Source organism: Calidris pugnax, unplaced genomic scaffold (genome assembly GCF_001431845.1).
Source record: "Calidris pugnax isolate Ruff unplaced genomic scaffold, ASM143184v1 scaffold212, whole genome shotgun sequence".
Taxonomy (NCBI): Eukaryota; Metazoa; Chordata; class Aves; order Charadriiformes; family Scolopacidae; genus Calidris; species Calidris pugnax.
In genome coordinates, this window is record NW_015091012.1 from 531,250 (window position 1) to 551,925 (window position 20,676).

Below are 20,676 nucleotides of genomic sequence, written 5' to 3' on the forward strand. Positions count from 1 at the left end.
CATACAGCAACTTCCTCAGTGTTTTGTAATTAATCAACATGGACTATTTGAAGTTACAATTTTAGAAATAGTATCTAGTGTCTTTAATTGGTATCCAGAAATCACTCTGGAAAACTTCAGGATCTCAGACAGCAAAGCAAGCTGCTCCTTTTTGAAATGTAAGTGGAACAACCATCGAAGGTATCTTTTCCCCTGATTAAGCAGTGAGGCTCTAGAGAGCATCTTCTAACTGCAAATATATTAGGAATTTGTTAACAAAATATCAAATAAAAGATTTCAATTTTACATGTCATAAAGTCAAGCACCACAATCAGAACTGACATATACTTCTCATCCTGAATTACTGCCTACAGTTACTTTCAGATATTTAACATTTCTTGTGAAATATCTTTCATCCATACACTTAGACTAGAAACTGAATGTTTCCAGGCTATGCACCAAGAAAAAAGACACAACAGTAAAAGAAACAACACACAACAGTACATGCCATTCAGATATATGTGCACTCTTTCCTCTTTTCTATCTACAAGCTCATCTTGAAAGCAATTAGCTATACTTATACAACAGGCCTAATTTCAGGAAATGGTCATTTGAGCTGGTGAGGAAGATTGCACGTTTCACAAACACCAACAGAAATTTCAGTTGCTAAGCATTAAAACCTTTTTAAGCTACAGCCTCACAAACCAGCTAGATATTACTGTTACCTCTCAGATTTGGTGTAATCAAGCCATTTCAATATTCCCGAAATTCTCTCTTCATATTTAACTGAACTGAAAAAAAAAAAACCAACAAAAAACCCAGATGTTAACAATCCTTTTCTGATAAGACCTTCTAATTCCAAGATGCAAAGTGTCCACCTTCTAGTCATATAGTAAAGTCACAGATTTGGGTTTTAAGAATGATTCATCTTAACTAAGCACCAGCAATCAGTGGCTTGCAGGTGGCTGAAACTTTCAGAACTGTTTGGAAGAGCAGAACATACAGTACCCTTTGACTTTCTCATTGGGAATCCCCTAAATGGTTCTGAAAACATCAGCTATTATTGGTAGTCGTGTGGCAAAACCAGGACAATGTGACATGGCACTTATCTGTCAGACTGTTTAAAAATCGTGTGGTTTAAATATCTTATACTTCATTTCCTTCAACTGTCATATGGCGTTTGGAATTTTTGGAGTCATCTACGGAATTTTACTACAAGCCCTATAAAAATTTACCCGTTGAATACAGTGTACAAGGTGGGGTATGTTCCATTAATCTTAACATCAGAGCCTGGCCAAAAGTAGGTGCCTGCTTTCAAATTTTGGTACATTGCTGTCAGCCAGACCTGTGGGGAAAGACACAGAAAAAAAAATGATTTTTTGGCATTTTACAGCACTGGAGGACCTCAGATCACCAAAGTAAAAATACAGAATTGGGTCAGAAATATGGGCTGCGAGTATGCATTTCTCTTTCTTCTTTCACATATCACGCAGTCACCTAATGACCATATCTGATTTGAAGTTTGTTTTCTCCATATACGTTCTGAAGAAAACTCATTAGCAGGGAATCCAGGGTCTTGCCATTTCTTGGGTATTCTCAGCATAGAAAAAAAATCATAATTGGCAACAGATTGTGATCTTTTTTTTTCTTGTGGCAATTGCGGATGGAACAGGTCATGGAGATGGAAGAATAGTTCAAAGCTGCGTCAGGGATGTTCAGACTTAGCACTAGGAAGCATTTCTTCTCCAAGAGGGTGGTCAAACACTGGAAAAGGCTTCCTAGAGAGGTGGTCCAGCCTCCAGGACTGTCAGTGTTTAAGAGGCATTTGGAAAATGCCCTTAAAAACACGCTTGGTCAGCCCTGAATTGCTCAGGCAGTTGGACTAGATGATCGCTGTGGGTCCTTTCCATTTGAAATAGTCATTCTATTCTATTCTATTCTAGGATTCTAGTTATATGACTTTATTATAAGGGCAAATTTCTATTCATCTTAACGAGTGCAGGTGTGGTTCTGTTACAAACCTGACAAAATCCTTCATGAAACAACAGCACCAAAACCTGGGTACTTGAGTACCGTAAACATGGCTACACAGACATATATACATACACAATCGTACCATAAACGTGGCTACACAGACATATATACATACACAATCATATAAATAAATATATAAATATGCATTTAGTAGATATACTATACACCACGTGGGGTTTTTTACATTTTTGTACTGTTATTACAACTTGATATTTCTAGTAAATTACTAATATTAGTCATAACCATAGGCACAATCAGGATGGAGGGGTTTTAGGGATTTTTTTGAAATGTGCCATACGTTATAAACAAGTGTTCATTTTGCTGGAAATTAAGATTCTTGCTATTCTCTTCATTGCTTTTATACGCCTGGACTTTGCGAGAGTATTCGTAAATGGATATAATTTGGAAGTAGATTGTCAGATTTCATTTTGAAATCTGAAAAGAATTAAAGATGAAAAGAATAAAACCCCACAATAAAACCATATAAAAAATTTACTGTGGCTTCCTGTGGCAAGATTTCCATTCCAATACTAGCCAAAATATTTGTCTTTTTCACTAACTGCCACATTAAGAGAGATTTTTAAGTCTCATAATTAAGATTTTTAAGGGTTCTTTTACCTTCATAGAAACCTAACCATTTTGTAGTCAGCCTATAACATGAAGCCTATGGGATATTTAGCAAGTACTGCAAATGTATCACACTGCTTTGCATTTTATTTTATTTTTGCTTTGTTTTATAACATGGCACACGAGCCACTCTAGACATAAAGAAATGAGAAATAATGATGAGAAATAAACCTACTGGCTGCCCCTTCCACCATGAAGGGTCAAACTTTTCCGTCCCTGAAAGCGAGAAACTTTTGTCCATGTTTACATCATACATGTTGTTATCAATAATACCATGAGATTCTGGATACAATCCCTGCAAAATGAAAATAAACAACAACAAAAAAAACCATGAATCTTGAAATCAGATGAAGCCTCAACTATGTTTAAATGGAACATATTTTACTCCTTCACACAGATCATCAGATTCCTGCCACGAATTCAGCGTGCCTGTCAAGTTTCCTGTAGTTTCCCTATTTTCTCCCCAGACCAAATAAAACTTGATGTGCTATAGATTAAGTACATTATGTGTCACGTGTCTATATATCAGCTGCCAAACCCATCATAATATGCATGCTCATCAAAAGGCTGTGTCCTCACCCATTTTCAGCCTTATCCAATCATTCACCCATACCCAATAGTCACCCAATATCCAACATCACCAGAATAACCAGTTCACAGGCCAGAATCAGACAGCAAAAATAAATATATATAGCCCCACAGCTCATGCCTGCATGTAATATCTCAGCATCTCTCCCCCTATTCCCTCCCACAGCTTGAGCTCCCACATCCCTCAAAACAATTAGTCAATTCCTTGGCACCACAAAACCACAAAATCCGGATAATGAAAAGGAAAATTAGTGAATTCTCACTTACTGTGACAATGGTATAGTGCTTTCTGTGTCACCCGGATAATGAAAAGGAAAATTAGCAAATTCTCACTTACTGTGACAATGGTATAGTGGTTGGGAAAGGTTTTTGTGGGGTAAGCGGCTCTCATGTATTTTGAATGTGTGCCACAGGTTTCTGCAACAGATCACGGAATTAATATAAATATATAGTCTTCTTTAATTGAAAATTAACGGTTCTAAAAAAAAAAACCCAGAAAATCACCACAGTCTGTCGCTGTAGTATTAGAGGAGAAATGTGACTCTAAATTAAGATACATACATTCTGGTGTCTCCTTCTGAGCTACTCCTACTGTCCCACTGCAGTCAATGGACCCTGGACACTCAGCTCAGCTCCCTAAAGCCTAGGGCCATTTGGGACATCTTTAATGAGCCTGCCTGGCCTTCAGATGCTGCTCCTCAATCAAGTCTGCCACCCCAAATGGGCATCTCAGATACTTCTGAGACCCAAAATGGCACTGGTGTCTCCTTCTGAGCTAATCCTACTGTCCCACTGCAGTCAATGGACCCTGGACACTCCACTCAGCTCCCTAAAGCCTAGGGCCATTTGGGACATCTTTAATGAGCCTGCCTGGCCTTCAGATGCTGCTCCTCAATCAAGTCTGCCACCCCAAATGGGCATCTCAGATACTTCTGAGACCCAAAATGGCACTGGATGTGTTTACACAATGAGACAGAAGCTTCAGGTCAACCCAGGCAAGACATTCCTCAGGGCTGTCTGGTGATGAAGAATGAAGGAGCCTGGTGCCATTTGAAACACCCTCAGACATCACAGAGTCTCAGAATGGTAGAGGCTGGAAGGGACCTCTGGAGATCATCTAGTCCAACCCCCTGCCAGAGCAGGTCCACCCAGAGCAGGTTGCACAGGAATCTGTCCAGGTGGGTTTGGAATGTCTCCAGAGAAGGAGACTCCACCACCTCTCTGGGCAGCCCCTTCTAGGGCTCTGCCACCCTCACAGGAAAGAAGTTCCTCCTCATGTTTAGGTGGAACTTCCCATGTTCAAGTTTGTGCCTGTTCCCTCTTGTCCTGTCCCTGGGCACCCCTGAAAAAAGCCTGGCCCCATCCTCCTGACACCCACCCTTTCAGTATTTATAGGTATTGATCAGATCCCCCCCCAGTCTTCGCTTCTCCAGACCAAAAAGACGCAAATCGCTCGGCCTTTCCTCATAAGAGAGTTTTTCTAATCCCCTAATCATCTTCATAGCTCTTTGCTGTACCCTCTCCAATAGTTCCCTGTCCTTTTTGAACCGGAGATCCAAGACATCTGCATGAACGAGAGTTGTTCTAATGCCCTAAGCATCATCATAGCTCTTTGTTGTACCCTCTCCAATAGTTCCCTGTCCTTCTTGAACCGGAGATCCAAGACATCTGCATGAAAGCTGGCAGTTTTGATGCAAGATCACTGGAAGGCCTGTGTCCTCCTGACACAGGTTCTGAAGGCCACCTAGGATATGCCACAGCAGCCTGAAGGACACTAGAAACATAGGTTAAGGCAACAATTTGTCCTGTGGCACCCTCTGTCTGTCAGTTGCACTGACTTGCACTCCAGGTTCCTGCATTGCACTGTACAGACTGTACTAATTATAAATGCACTGATTACAGTGACCATGTAGGCAACTCACATAGAATCATGGAATGGTTAGAGTTGGACATAAACACACTGACTACAGTGACCATGTAGACAACTCACATAGAATCATAGAATGGTTAGAGTTGGAAGGGACCTTAAAGATCATCCAGCTCCAACCCCCCTGCCCTGGGCAGGGACACCTCCCACTAGACCAGGTTGCACAATGCAGACATCTCCAAGAATATATCTAAATGTAGGTGTCCTGCTCTGCCCCAGGCATCCCACCTTTACTCCAAATATTGCATCACTTTTCAGCAATCGAGGGCACTGACCACACCTGATCATCTGCAATATCTAAATCCACTGCAGTGTCTGAGGGCACACCTGATCATCTGCAATATCTAAATCCACTGCAGTGTCCAACTTATTTACCCACAAAACAAAGGTGTGAAGATTGGCAGTTGCATTAATGACATTTTTTAATCTAGCTCGTGTGGAGAAACCGTTCTGTATTAAGCTGCAGTCAGATGATTACTTGATTCACACCCAAACACACTTTATTCTTTGATGTACAGTGTTTCAGTCAAAGAACAGAAACTGATTATAACTAAGCGACATCAACTAAACAATGAAAGCCTGTTCTGGTGCAGAACAGAAAAAAAAAGACTTAAAGAGTGTTTAAAGAAGGGCTGAATAATTCACAAATACATGAGAAACTCAGCATAATTTTGTATGGATTTCTCTTCAGCAGTAAGGGAGCTACATTCATACTGTACATATTCTAAATGAACTAGCTTGATTAACTCTACTAAAAATCCTAGGGTAATGGAGTTAATCAAGAGGAAATATTTTATGCTACAAATCAGCATTAATTTTTTTCTTTTGCGAAGAAAGAAATTTCCCTTTCCTTTCTCCTGTAGATTTCTGGGAATTATAAGCATGAATGTGCATAAGCAATTGTTAAAATTGACCCCAAATATGAGTAATGCTGAATTAGATCTGTTCTTGCTTGAAAGGATTTCTTGGAAATGTAGACGTAGCACGGATTTCATGCCTTTTGTCAATTTGGCATTTCCTTTTCACCTGTTTCAAAAAGACTGGAACTGAACACTGACTTCTGCATCCCTGATTTCTTCACTGGTTTAAGCTCCTTGCAATGTCAGAATGACACCAAAGAAGAAAATATTTGCACAAGAGGTCAGGTTTGCACACAGCTTCCAGTTCAGGTTTCTGGATGCCGTCAGTATCCACAAACAAGATCGTTAACTATTCAGTAAAACATAGTACTTAGTAACATCAATAAGTTTTCAAATGTGCACAATATTCAGAACAGACAGAAACACTGTCAATTTAAACTATTACTTCCAAGAGGAAATCAATAAATATGTAGCGATTTTGTCCAGCTACAAAGTCCTATTTGTCCAGCTCTAAAATATTCAGAAAATTTTAATGAAGTGTGCACTAATACATCTCACTTTTTAGAGCGCCTTAGGGACAAGCTAAATATCTTCAACTTACTCTCTCTCCCAATATTCAGAAATACTGGGAAACAGTTACTTGAATGCTACTGCAATCATATAAATATATTGTTATACCAATATGTAGATTACATTGCATTTAAGTCTAATATAATAATATTCACTGACATCCTTTTAAATATGCAGCTTCTCTTTATTATCTTAAAATAGCTGATTTGGAAAAGTGCATCTTTGAGGAAAATTTCCCAATAACCCAATGCATTTTCTTTTCATAATATACATATAAAATTATGATCTCCTTAACAGCTAGAATTTTTCAATGGAGTACAGAGAACATAGGAAATACTTCTCTGGAATTATTTTTCAGTCTTAGACTGTATTCAAAGGTACATTTCAAATTCTTTATTTAGTAAAAAGCTCCTGACCAGTATTAGAGACCTTATTTAAAAAGCCATGTTTGCTGTGCACTCAAATACAAGAATTAATGGAGAACGTTAGAATAATGACAATATACAACTAATGAGGGAAACCTGATTTGTGATTTTCTTGTTGCTGAGCAACATACGTGCATGGCAGCAGCAAAAGGGACTGGAGTGGTTATGTGCTGACTTTTAAAGAAAATAGTCAAAGCACTCCTGGTAACTTACTGAGTTTTTCAATATTTGGCAGCAAAGAACTCCAGGTTTCCAAGTATTCTGCTCTAAACCCATCCATTGAAAACAGGATAACTGGTGGCAGATCAAACCTACAAGAAAATATGAGTTTGTCATCATAAAGGAGTTTGGAGAGATAGTAACTTGTTAAGATCTTTAACAATAAAAATTTTACTTTTAAAAGCAGGATGCAGAATTTCCATGTATTTCTCAGAATTGATATCACAGCGTGAGATAAACAAGTAGTTCAATTTTGAAAGCAAACACAAAATCCTCCTGAAAGAAAACCACTGGAGGAATAAAATACAAGCTACTGTGTATATACAGAACCTCGAAAAAGAAATGGGGCTTTGTTAATCTTTTAATTACAAATACAAATAAATACAAATGCTGCAGACTAGCATCCAAAGAAAAGCCCGGAGTATAGAAATAGAACAGTGAAAGTGGCTCTGTACATAGCAATGGGCTGAATTCTGTCTCATCTTTTAATGCATCTTAAAAAAATATTTCAGGGCAGCAGCACAAGGACTGTCTAAATAGAGCAGTCACTCAACAAGCAGTTGGAGTCAACTGGCCTCGGTGCTGGGAGGCCCATGCAGGAACCCATGAAGAGGCCACAATACTAAAGGTATTATTGTTATAATTAAACTAAATTGGCAGTAAAATAGATAGAATAACGGATAACATCACAAATACCATAACCGAACCAGAAAACAATCCATTTTAATTTGAGAACACCTTTTACCCTGCGTTTCTGTCTGGTCTCTACCTATGATTATGCAATACTACATGAATAGCAAAATATCTACAGGTGGAAATCAGAATTACCATGTTTCAGCATTTGTAGATACACAGTTATTTTCATACCTTCCCTTTTAACATGCCTTTCTTCCTGAAGATAATTCAAGTTAAGAAAAAAACAACACCCTGTTACTTAGATAAAGAATTGCAACCACAGATTCTAGCAATTATTACAGCTTGCATAAGGTGATTTGGCTGAATTATCAGAGACACAATATGGTAACATAAAGTGGACTATGAACAATTTGTGATATATGAACCTTGTGGTAATCAACAATTTTTCAGGTCTTTGCAAACTGGATTTGAACTCCTGTACTCTGCTCTGAACTGTAAATGATCAATGAACGTGCAACCAAAATGACAAAGGTTTTAGAAAGAAAAAACATTACGAGCCACAAACTACTTCTATAAATATTCCTATAGAATAGGAGCCTTATTGTCAGTAAATACAAAAGCCTCATGAAAACCTGCCACTGGAGTATTTGTGACCCTCACAATGTTTTTATTTGCTAAGAAGGCAAAATTACTTTATCTTACCCGGCTGGACACTGAGGAGTTTCAAGTGATACACATGGTTCTTCCGCCCAAGGTATTTCACCTAAAAGTACAAAAAAAATACTGAGTCAGCATTAAAAACCCCAAGCAAACAGCAAAGAATTTTCCTGGTTGATTTCTTTCAAGCTCTTCCTTGTACTTTTTCTGCTTCAATACTGAATTGTAGAAATGTGGGCTTAAAGACACCTTTAGAAATAATTTAGTGCAGCCCATCAGGCCCTCAAACGCTGAAAGGGCGAATGCTTACAATTGGAAGTTGAAATCAAAACATGTAATACTACACAGACAAGCAAACAAAATTAAGAAATCACTATAAAAGTTTAGCCTAAGTTTTATTTGGTTTTAAATGGAAAACATTGAAACTGTATTCTGTACACAGATGATTGCCAGGGCTCGCTTCACCCTTTTTTTTTTTCTGCAAAAGGCCTAAGCTCCTTCAGTCTTTCATCGTTGACTACAGCTTCCAAATGTCAAGCAATTCTCTCTGTTCTCCTTTGAATATTCTCCACCTGCTTTACAGCTGTACTCATTTATGATAATTTTTGCCCTCTGAGCATCTTTGTGGCCTCCTCTGGACCTGCTCCAACAGATCCATGTCCTTCCTGTGCTGAGGACTCCAAAGCTGGACACAGTACTCCAGGTGGGGTCTCACCAGAGCAGAGTACAGGGGTAGAATCACATCCCTCGCCCTGCTGGCCACCCTTCTTTTGATACAGCCCAGGATGAGGTTGGCTTTCTGGGCTGCCAGCACATATTATGATCTCATGTTGAGCTTCTCACCCACCAACACCCCCAAGTCCTTCTACTCAGGTCTGCTCTCAATCCATTCTCTGCCCAGCCTGGACTTGTGCCTGGGATTGCCCTGACCCAGGTGCAGGACCTTGCACTTGGCCTCGTTGAACCTCATGAGGTTGGCACAGGCCCACCTCTCCAGCCTGTCCAGGTCCCTCTGGATGGCATCCCTTCCCTCCAGCATGTTGACTGCGTCACACGGCCTGGTGTCATCAGCAAACTTGCTGAGGGTGCACTCGATCCCACCATCCATGTCGCCAACAAAGATATTAAACACATTCACATTGTTCTCCAGAAACCATCTTTTTCCCAGTCAAAAATACCAAAAAGCTTCACCTAAAACATCTTTGTTTTCCAAAACAGCACTGTAAGACTCTAATCCCGAGAAACAAATGCATCTACCTTTATATTTGCTATGTTTTCCCACCTGTTTATTTCACAGGACAGTTTATATATAAATCTTTTTCACTTTTGATTTACCTTTGCAAATGCTGTTATAGTTTACACAGCAGTCTTTTTTCTGCAAGCAGTCATCGGAACACGAACAGTGACTTCCAGCTATCCGTGTCTCACCACAACGGAAATTCGTGCACCTCCAAGACCGGGCTGAAAATTGGAAGAAAAAATATTATGATTTGCTTCACAGAACCTTATGTAAACTCCTTTGTGTGGAAATCCCCCAAACGGGTAAAATAAATAAATAAAAAAAAAAGATGACGTGGTTTTCATTAAACTAAAATTTATATGTCCTGCTTGAGTTGATTTATCTAAGTTTTATCTGAAAGCAAAACTAAAGATAAAGCCTATTTCCTTGCATTATTTGCATTCTCAAAGCATTGAATGGTATCACAAAGTCATAGAATAATTAATTTTACAAAGGTGTCCCCAAAGTCACCCTGTTCAATCCCTTCCACCCTTCTGGGAAGACCTAAAAAAATCCAGTCAAACCCATATTTCTCCTACAGAAGAGAAAGAGAAGGCAACGGAGCACATATTTCTCTTACAGAAGAGAAAGAGAAGGCAACGGAGCCTTTTCCCTATTCTTGCATGTGATCCCTGGCAGACAGCAAAAAATAGAGATGCAAGGGCAGAAGAGGGTCCCCACTGAGCCCTCCATCAGGTTGAGAATGGACCTGGTTGGGAAACACCCACCCCTTTCCCAAAGCACAAGAGAAGTGGACACAGCAGCACCGTTTCAGAGCCCCACTCAAAGATAACCTATGATTTCTGCTCACGGTCATTCACAGCTTTATCTGGGCCAGGAAACACACACTGCAAATGTTTTGGGTTATCCACAGGGCCATATTTCTCCTACAGAAGAGAAAGAGAAGGCAACGGAGCTTTTTCCCTATGCTTGCATGTGATCCCTGGCAGACAGCAGAGATGCAAGGGAAGAAGAGGGTCCCCACTGAGCCCTCCATCAGGCTGAGAATGAACCTGGTTGGGAAACACCCACCTGTTTCCCAAACACAAGAGAAGTGGACACAGCAGCACCGTTTCAGAGCCCCACTCAAAGATAACCTATGATTTCTGCTCACGGTCATTCACAGCTTTATCTGGGCCAGGAAACACACACTGCAAATGTTTTGGGTTATCCACAGGGAGACAAAAATATGGTGATCTGACTTGAGAAAGACTCTGGAAGATTTCGTGTTCTGTCAGGTCACCACATTATGCCTTCTAGCCATGCGAGTACAGAAGCAGCTCCACACCATCGTGTCCTTCCCTCCCTGAGGGAATGTGACATAACTTAGGAAGAAATTCTTGACTGTGAGGGTGGTGAGAGCCTGGCCCAGGTTGCCCAGAGAAGCTGTGGCTGCCCCATCCCTGGAGGGGTTCAAGGCCAGGCTGGATGGGGCTTGGAGCAACCTGGTCTGGTGGGAGGTGTCCCTGCCCAGGGCAGGGGGTTGGAACTGGATGATCTTTAAGGTCCCTTCCAACCCAAACCATTCGATGATTCTATGAACTTCGGTGCATCTACGTAAACACGAGAATTTATCCTTTTCCTATTACCACCACATGAAAAAACCCAAACACAATATAAAATGGAAGCCAGTGAACATTGCCTGGAAGGGAACATACTTGGCTCCACGCAGGTGTCCTCGTAGTCCCAGCAGCAGTCCCCACGCCCCTTGCAGCTGCTGTCGCACCGGCAGCCGGGCACCGATTCCCCGTGCGGCTCATGACACTTGTGCCTGCAGCTGACTGTAAGGAGAAGGCATTGAGTCTGAGTCCTCAAGCAACCCTGGCCCAGACACAGATCATGAAGACACAGGAGAATTGTGCTGAATAACTTCCCAAATCTGTTTTCCCAAGTCATTTTGGGACTCTTTATGAAGGAGTGGAGCAATAGGCCGAGTGGGAACGGTTTTAAACTGAAAGAGGGGTGATTTAGATTAGTTACTAGAAAGAAATTCTTTCCTCTGAGGGTGGGGAGAGCCTGGAAGAGGTAGCCTGGAGAAGCTGTGGCTGCCCCATCCCTGGAGGGGTTCAAGGCCAGGCTGGATGGGGCTTGGAGCAACCTGCTGGTGCAGTTCTATTACAGTTGCCAAAAGGTTCATGCTTTTGCAGGGTGCACTGCCTACAAAATTCAGGCTTTAATATCCACTGTGTAGAAACCTTTTAGAGATAAAATAATTTTTGGCAAGCTAATCAGCTTGTTTCACACTTAGAAAGTTCAGTGTTGCACCTTGTGCTTTAAGTGCCTACATCAGCAACTACTGTTCACCACAAGAAAGGTTTCAAATAATTAGAATAAAACCCAATATATGTCATGAGCATGAACAGAACTGTCAAAAGTAGAGATGGAAATAAGTAATTGAGAGCTGAGTGTTTTATGGCTGGAATATGTTCTTGATAGGCTGAGTGGGAACGGTTTTAAACTGAAAAAGGAGTGATTTAGATTAGATACTAGAAAGAAATTTTTTCCTGTGAGGGTGGTGAGACACTGGAACAGGTTGCTCAGAGAAGCTGTGGCTGCCCCATCCCTGGAGGGGTTCAAGGCCAGGCTGGATGGGGCTTGGAGCAATCTGCTGGTACACTTCTATTACAGTTGCCAAAAGGTTCATGTTTTTGCAGGGTGCACTGCCTACAAAATTCAGGCTTTAATATCCACTGTGTAGAAACCTTTTAGAGATAAAATAATTTTTGGCAAGCTAATCAGCTTGTTTCACACTTAGAAAGTTCAGTGTTGCACCTTGTGCTTTAAGTGCCTACATCAGCAACTACTGTTCACCACAAGAAAGGTTTCAAATAATTAGAATAAAACCCAATATATGTCATGAGCATGAACAGAACTGTCAAAAGTAGAGATGGAAATAAGTAATTGAGAGCTGAGTGTTTTATGGCTGGAATATGTTCTGTCAAGAAATAGCTATGATTTTTCACAAATGCACATAAACATATGCAAACAATTTTTCTATGCTTTTTCTGGCTGAAGTTTAGAGAGTTTCATTTCATTTTTCCTCTGTCCACTGACTTTTGAACAACTCAAAGTTGTTCAAATGGTCTACCTGATTTAAAATGATACAGGATATGTAGCATGGTGAGTCTAAGTCAGAAAAAATATAAACCTTTTCCTCTGAACTGTCCATACCTCTCATAATTCAGCTCTGTACATTAGGGAGTGTTTTGACTGTATAGAGATAGACTCCAGTGAAGGTGAAGTTGAGTGTTTATGGGTAAGAGTGAAAGGGAAGGCTAACAAGGGTGATTTTGTGCTGGGAGTCTGCTATAGACCACCCAACCAGGATGAGCAGGTCAATGAAGTATTCTATAAACGGCTGGCTGCAGTCTTGCAAACACCAGCCCTTGTTCTCATTGGGGACTTCAACCTACCAGACATCTGCTGGAAACATAACACAGCAGAGAGCAGGCAGGCTAGGAGGTTCCTTGAGTGTATGGAAGATAACTTCCTGACACAACTGGTAGGTGAGCCAGGGGAGGTGCCTCACTAGACCTACTTTTCACAGACAAAGAAGGGCTAGTGGGAGATGTGGAGGTCGGAGGCCGTCTTGGGCTTAGCGATCATGAAATGTTCAAGTTTTCAATTCTTAGTGAGGTAAGGAAGGGGGTTAGCAACACCTCCACCTTGGACTTCCAGAGGTCAGACTTTAGCCTGTTCAGAACGCTGGTTGGGAGAGTCCCTTGGGAGATAGTCCTGCGGGGCAAAGGGGTCCAGGAAGGCTGGACACTCTTCAAGAAGGAAATCCTAAAGTCCCAGGAGCAGGCTGCCCCCAAGAGGTGCAAAATTAAAGGGTGGGGAAAATGGCCAGCCTGGAGGAACAAATTGCTCTTGATGGCACTTAAGGAAAAAAGGAAGGTTTACCACCTTTGGATGAGGGGACAGGCAACTCAGGAGGAGTACAGAGATCTTGTTAGGTTATGCAGAGAAAAAATTAGGAAGGCAAAAGCCCAGCTGGAACTCAACTTGGCCATTAATATAAGGGACAACAAAAAAAGTTTCTATAAATATGTCAACAAAAAGAGAGTCAGGGAGAACGTCCATCCCTTACTGGATGCCGGGGGAAACATTGTGACCAAGGACGAGGAGAAGGCTGAGATACTTAATGCCTTCTTTGCCTCCATCTTTAATTGTCAGACCAGCTACTCCCAGGGTATTCAGCCTCCTGGGCTGGAAGATAAGGATGGGAAGCAGAACAAATCCCCTGTAATCCAGGAGGAAGTAGTTAATGATTTGCTTATGCACCTGGACACACATAAGTCTATGAGGCCAGATGGAATTCACGCAAGGGTACTCAGGGAGCTGGCAGGGGAGTTCACCAAGCCTCTCTCCATTATCTATCAACAATCCTGGTCAACAGGAGAGGCACCAGATGACTGGAAGGTGGCCAATGTGATGCCCATCTACAAGAAGGGCCGGAAGGAGGATCTGGGAAACTATAAGCCTGTCAGCCTGACCTTGGCACTGGGAAAGATCATGGGGAGGATCATCTTGGGTGAGCTCTCATGGCAAGTGCAGGGCAGGCAAGGGATCAGGGCCACCCAGCATGGGTTTATGAAAGGGAGGTCCTGTTTAACCAACTTGATCTCTTTCTACGACCATGTGACCCGCTTTCTCAGAGGGGAAGGCTGTGGACGTTGTCTATCTGGACTCTGGTAAGGCCTTTGACACCGTCCCCCACGGCACTCTCCTGGAGGAACTGGCGAATCATGGCATAGACAAGTGTACCCTTCACTGGATAAAAAACTTGCTGGATGGCCGTGCCCAGCGAGTTGTGATTAATGGGGTGAAAACCGGTCATCAGTGGTGTCCCTCGGGGCTCAGTTTTGGGGCCAGTCTTGGTTAATATCTTTACTGATGATCTAGATAAGGGGATGGAGTGCACCCTCAGTAAGTTCGCAGATGACACCAAACTAGGTGGGAGTGTTGATCTGCTTGAGGGTCAGAGGCTCTACAGAGGGACCTGGACAGGTTGGATCAATGGGCCAGGGCCAATGGGATGAGGTTTAATAAGGCCAAGTGCCGGGTCCTGCATTTCGGTCACAACAACCCCAGGCAACGCTACAGGCTTGGGGAAGAGTGGCTGGAAAGCTGCTCAGCAGAAAAAGGCCTGGGAGTGTTGGTGGACAGCCGGCTGAACATGAGTCAGCAGTGTGCCCAGGTGGCCAAGAAGGCCAACGCCATCCTGGCCTGTACCAGGAATAGCGTGGCCAGCAGGAGTAGGGAAGTCATCGTGCATCTGTACTCAGCGCTGGTGAGGCTTCACCTTGAGTACTGTGTTCAGTTCTGGGCCCCTCACTACAGGAAGGACATTGAAGTGCTGGATTGTGTCCAGAGGAGAGCCACCAAGCTGGTGAGGGGTCTGGAGAAAAAGTCCTATGAGAGGCTGAGGGAACTGGGCATGTTTAGTTTGGAGAAGAGGAGGCTGAGGGGAGACTTCATTGCTACCTGAAAGGAGGTTGTAGAGAGGTGGGTCTTGGCCTCTTCTCCCAAGGGAATAATGACAGGACCAGAGGAAATGGTCTGAAGGTGCAGCAGGGGAGGTTTAGATTAGATATTAGGAAGAATTACTTTACTGAGAGAGTGGTCAGGCACTGGAACAGCCTGCCCAGGGAGGTGGCGGAGTCACCATCCCTGGAGGTATTTAAGAAAGGTGTAGACATGGCTCTTCAGGGCATGCTCTAGTGCCCACGATTATTGGTTTTGTGGGTGGGTGTGATGTGGTGGGGTGTTGTGGTTTTTGTTCTGCTGTTTTTGTTTTGTTGTTGTGGTTTTTCTGTTTGTTTGGTTTGGTTTTGTGGTTTTTTTTGAGGTTGGACTCGATGAACTCTTTTTGTTTTGTTGTTGTGGTTTTTCTGTTTGTTTGGTTTGGTTTTGTGGTTTTTTTTGAGGTTGGACTCGATGAACTCAGAGGTCCCTTCCAACCACGGTGATTCTGTGATTAATTTGCAACCTTCAGTGCTTCTAATTTCTTTACAATATTTACATAACTGTGCAAAGTCAGGAATTTTGTATTTCATTAACTTCTATTTGGAATCATCGCTACAATTACAGGAGCTATAAGGAAATTTACTTTGGGTAAACAAACATAATCAATTGCACTATCAATTGCAAATGATATGCAATGCAAAACCTGGGCTAATTTTTAAACACACAGAATGACAGGTCCTCCTGACTCCTTTCCAGGTCCCTTCTCCTGAGACCACAAGCCTCCAGCACCAGTTTTATTTAATTCACCATGTGCTGTGCTTTTCTCATCCGGCTTGAACCCGGACATCAGAATGCTACTTCATTTTCCTAACTAAAAAAATAACATTCTACTAAATCAAAGCATTGTCCCCATTTCACCATAGCTTTACAGAAATTGATGTTTTCAGAGAAAATTCGTTATCAGTTTTAACATTAGCCACCTGGACTATGCCAAACATACCCAAAGGGTCAGTCCCTAAGATGGTCCAATAATATCTCTTCTACAAAACATATTGCTTAAATAATTCCAAGGTAATACATGTAATAAGGTACAACCTATCTCAAATTTTTTAAATATTATTATGATAAAATTTTCAAAGCTGTTGTAAACTAGATTTAACACTTCTGGAAAGAGAACCAAGTTACACAGTGGTTATAGGATAGGTTTTTCAAGTATAGATTATGAGGTTTTATACAATCAAACTTGAAAACCGAAAGAGCTTTATTTTCATAGGCAATAAGTTTTCACAGAGCATTTACATCATGCTATAACAGAGCCTCTGCTAAAGGCTTTTACCAGCTCTAGCCTCAGCATTAATTAAGCTGAAAATATAAACGTACCTTGCTCCTGGACTCCACGGTTCAGTCCTAGTCCTAAACCTAATCCCAGGGACACAGCCACCAAAGCGCACACCAGAACCTGTCACACAGACACACCAAAATTAAAGTTGACAATTGTGATAAACTGTTAGGCTTATTAGAAATTAACCGTGTGATTATTATTTTGATGGTTGGGCTGGATGGTCTGGAAGGTCCCTTCCGACTTCGGCAGTTCTGTGATTGTATGATTCCATTTCTATGAGCGTGCAATTTCTTACGAACTAATGATTCCTGTGAACTTGTTCATCAAAAAATCAAGACGTTCCGAGCCTGAAGGTTGGAGAAGGCACAAGAGTGATAACCTTGTGAACTGCTTACAAACCAACGCCTTAGTGCCACGCTTTTAACCTATGGCCAGCCCCACGGTGTAATTGGGGAAGTCTTTTCTGGGGAAAGGGTGGTAGGAGGGTATAAACATCTTTACCTGTTCTGCAAATTATTAATCTGTGCAAAGAGAAAGTGTTAAGATAAGCTTTTATTTAGTTTCTGCATTTTCCTGAAATGCTCACAGGGATTTCTTAAGAGATGCAGCAGGACTGAGGCTGCAAGTGCCCCACTGTCATCCATGTGCCAGTCTCTCGTGGTAAGTCACCCCGGCAGTGAGGTGAGAGGAAACTGGAAAGGGACAAACAGCCCAAGGAAACCTCATAGTAGAAAGCAGGGTAACGTTTGGGAGGCTGAGGAAGAGCTGAGGCGGCCTCCGTCAGCTTAACAGACACTCAAGGTGAGTGGTGACAGGCAGAGTGACAAGCGACAAACCCTCTCAGAGTATTTCATAGAATCATAGAAAATAATTCGATTTGGAAGTGACCTTAAAGATCATCCAGTCCCAAATCCCTGCCCTGGGCAGGGACACCTCCCACCAGACCAGGTTGCTCCAAGCCCCATCCAGCCTGGCCCTGAACCCCTCCAGGGATGGGGCAGCCACAGCTTCTCTGGGCAACCTGGGCCAGGCTCTCACCACCCTCACAGCAAAGAAGTTCTTCCAGAGTTCTCATCTAAATTTCCCCTCTTTCAGTTTAAAACCATTACCCCTCATCTTATCACTCCACTCCCTGGTCAAGAGTCCCTCCCCATCTCTCCTGGAGCCTCTTTAGGGACTGGAAGGGGCTCTAATGTCTCCCTGGACCTTAATCCTACGTGCAGTCAGCAAGGACTGAGAATCAGGGGGTGAACAGTGGCCACTCCTTCTGGGTGAGAGAGGATGACTCTGCCAGGGAAACCCAGCAGGTCTTGTTTTACTGGGTACAGACCAGCCCATTCACCAGAGCGTGCACTCCTCACTACAAAGTTCACGATGGTTTCACCTTCCATTTTCACGAAAACTCACATTTTTAATGGAAATAAATAGATGATACTAAATTGAAAGCACAGCTATGACAGGAGCAAACATCCCCACTGCTGCAAGCAATGAGAGAGTCGAAATAAAAACCCCAAACTCACTGTATGTATACAGATGAGATGCTGCATTTATTACAGCATTTACACAAAATGCCCTTGATTTTAGGACATTCATCCTCAAGGTGAAAAAACATTGGCAGTACCTACTCAAATAAATCCTCAGTCTTTCCAGAGCTAATTTCTATGTGTAAATTCAGAACTATGCTTACTAATAAAAAAGTTGTTCCTAACACATATGCTCTGTTCTCTGGAGGATTTATTAGAGAGTGCACAATTCCCTGCCTAAGCTTTCAGGAAAAAGTTGCCAAGGAAAGTACTTCATGCATACAGTTTATCAAAACAGAGATAAATGGGGTAGAATATTAATTGTTTACACCTCCAATATTTACATTTTGGGGTTTTTTCATTGATGCAGACCTTTGAATACTAGTACATTTGGAAGAATGAATGTGGTTTAGGGTACTTAAATTTCTTGCTTTGCTTTTCCAAGTACCTCTTGAAAGCATAATTTACTTTTCTTTGTAGTTAGTTAATTTTTCCACATTGTTTCTCATGACACATTATTTTTACTGAAAACTTAGAGGGAAAAAAGTCTGTTATCTTCTCTTTTTTTTTTCTCCTCAATTTCAATATTGCCCTCATATTTTATGCAATCTTTGCACAATGCAGCATTAAATAGGAAGTTGTAGCAAGTGAATTGGTCGGATGACAGAGAACCGAAGAGTATCACAACCTGACTCTCTTTTTCAAAGGTATGTTTGTAAAATTAACTTTTGGGTCTTTCCAAAATCAGACCTGCCATTTTCTCCAAATTCCAATTGACAGGTGCAGGATCTTGTGCAAACATAAACATATACATATATATATATATACACACATTTAAAGTTTCTCTTGTGGTCACAAACAAGTTTAAAACTGCGTATTGGCTACAACAAAAGATTTTATAAACATTCTTATTATTTACAAGGCAGCCCACATGATTCTTAAAGCCCTGGGGAAGAGGGAAGGAGTTGACAGGATATTTGAGATGTGGGGCTGACAATGGTGTAGGAAACGGTTCATTAGCCTTTTCCCATGCCTGGCTTCCTGAGTGGTTTCCCCACTGCCTTGCCCACACCTTCTCTTTTGTTAATGCCAAAGTCAAAGATAAAAAAAAGTCAGCTGCTTTGGCTATAAACACATCATTTTTAAGCAAACGTATAGAATGAAGTATTGAAGCCATGTCTTTGCTGTGCAAAAAAAACCCTGTCAGGTTATTGTAATAAAAGAAAAAGTGCCAGGAAAAAAAAAATCTGGTTAGCTTGAAAAGTATCAGAACTTTAAAGTCCCAACTTTAGAAATCTGCCAGTGAAGTTAGTGCACTCACGCTGTAAAACCTCAAGCATCAGTGACCCAGCTCCTCCGAGTGATTACATTAACAAAATGAAACTTCTGAAAATGCTGCAAGTCGGCAAATCGTTAAACGAGCAGCCCCTACTTACAGCACAGATGATTTTGTATTTCTTGAGGGTTTTTTTCTTCGTGTACTCTGCTGGATTTAAAGACACGTCGCTGAAATATCTGCCTTGATCATCCTGAAGCTCCATTTCCCCCAGACCTGCACGTAAATTGCTTCCCCGCCTGGGTCCGCTGCGACTAAGTCGCTACTCCTGCTTCAAGCGGGTATGTACTTTGCTCATAGTTGGTTTGGTTTGGGTTTGTTTTTTTTTTTTTTTTTTCCTTACGAGATCTTAGCTTTTGCTGGAAGCCAAAGTAAGCAGGAAAAGGAGTCAGAAAGGTCAAAGGCTGAAAAGCACTATCCAGGCACAGAGAACCTGTCACATCTCAAGATAAGGACAGCAATAGGTAAACTGGTGATTAGGAGTTAAACGTTGCTAAGCGATAAAAGGCAGCACTGCCACAAATTCAAGCGCTCAACTATTTTGTTAAAAGCTTGTGACCCAGAGTATTTGTTATCTTCAAAGAAAGTGTTAAATACATTTATCGAAACCAATACGAAAGTTTTCATAACTTCTGCTCTCGGTGACGCCTGTTTTTACAAGTCCCTTCCCTTATTCATGAGGAAGTGTAGTGATAGGACAAGGGGGAATGGTTTTAAACTGAAAGAGGGGAGATTTAGATGAGATCTGAGGAAGAAATTTTTCACTGTGAGGGTGATGAGACACTGGAACAGGTTGCCCAGAGAAGCTGTGGCTGCCCCATCCCTGGAGGGGTTCAAGGCCAGGCTGGATGGGGCTTGGAGCAACCTGGTCTGGTGGGAGGTGTCCCTGCCCAGGGCAGGGGGTTGGAACTGGATGATCTTTTAGGTCCCTTCCAACCCAAACCATTCTGTGATTCTATTCTATTTAGCACCAGAGGATTCCTCCTGTCTAGTTTCAATCCATCTTTGTCACACTCTTTTTTTTTTTCAGCTTGTTACATGTTTCTTCAGTAGTGATAGATGTACTCATTAAAAGCAAACAGTACACAGCCAAATCAAATTCAACAAAAATAAAAGGTTTTGTGTAAGTACAATTTGAAATCTATTTGGTTTTCAGTTTGGCGGTTGATGGAAGGGTTGTTTGTTATGAAAATGTACCTTCAGAG

At 41.8% G+C, this 20,676-nt stretch overlaps 1 protein-coding gene across 1 annotated transcript in view; it reads right to left on the bottom strand.

Annotated features, from left to right (window-relative positions):
* The window catches only part of LOC106895965 (venom phosphodiesterase 1-like), a 40,643-nt gene extending 20,884 nt beyond the window's left edge, over window positions 1-19,759 (bottom strand). Inside the window, exons 1-10 of the mRNA XM_014955644.1 lie at window positions 19,572-19,759; window positions 16,651-16,729; window positions 11,460-11,582; window positions 9,858-9,983; window positions 8,568-8,628; window positions 7,224-7,321; window positions 3,566-3,645; window positions 2,816-2,935; window positions 1,215-1,324; window positions 705-770 (exon numbers count right to left, since the gene is read on the bottom strand). Of these exons, the coding sequence (XP_014811130.1) occupies window positions 705-770; window positions 1,215-1,324; window positions 2,816-2,935; window positions 3,566-3,645; window positions 7,224-7,321; window positions 8,568-8,628; window positions 9,858-9,983; window positions 11,460-11,582; window positions 16,651-16,729; window positions 19,572-19,676 (968 nt within the window). The 5' untranslated portion in view covers window positions 19,677-19,759. The remainder of the gene's footprint in view (window positions 1-704; window positions 771-1,214; window positions 1,325-2,815; window positions 2,936-3,565; window positions 3,646-7,223; window positions 7,322-8,567; window positions 8,629-9,857; window positions 9,984-11,459; window positions 11,583-16,650; window positions 16,730-19,571) is intronic.
* Window positions 19,760-20,676: the final 917 nt, after the last annotated feature.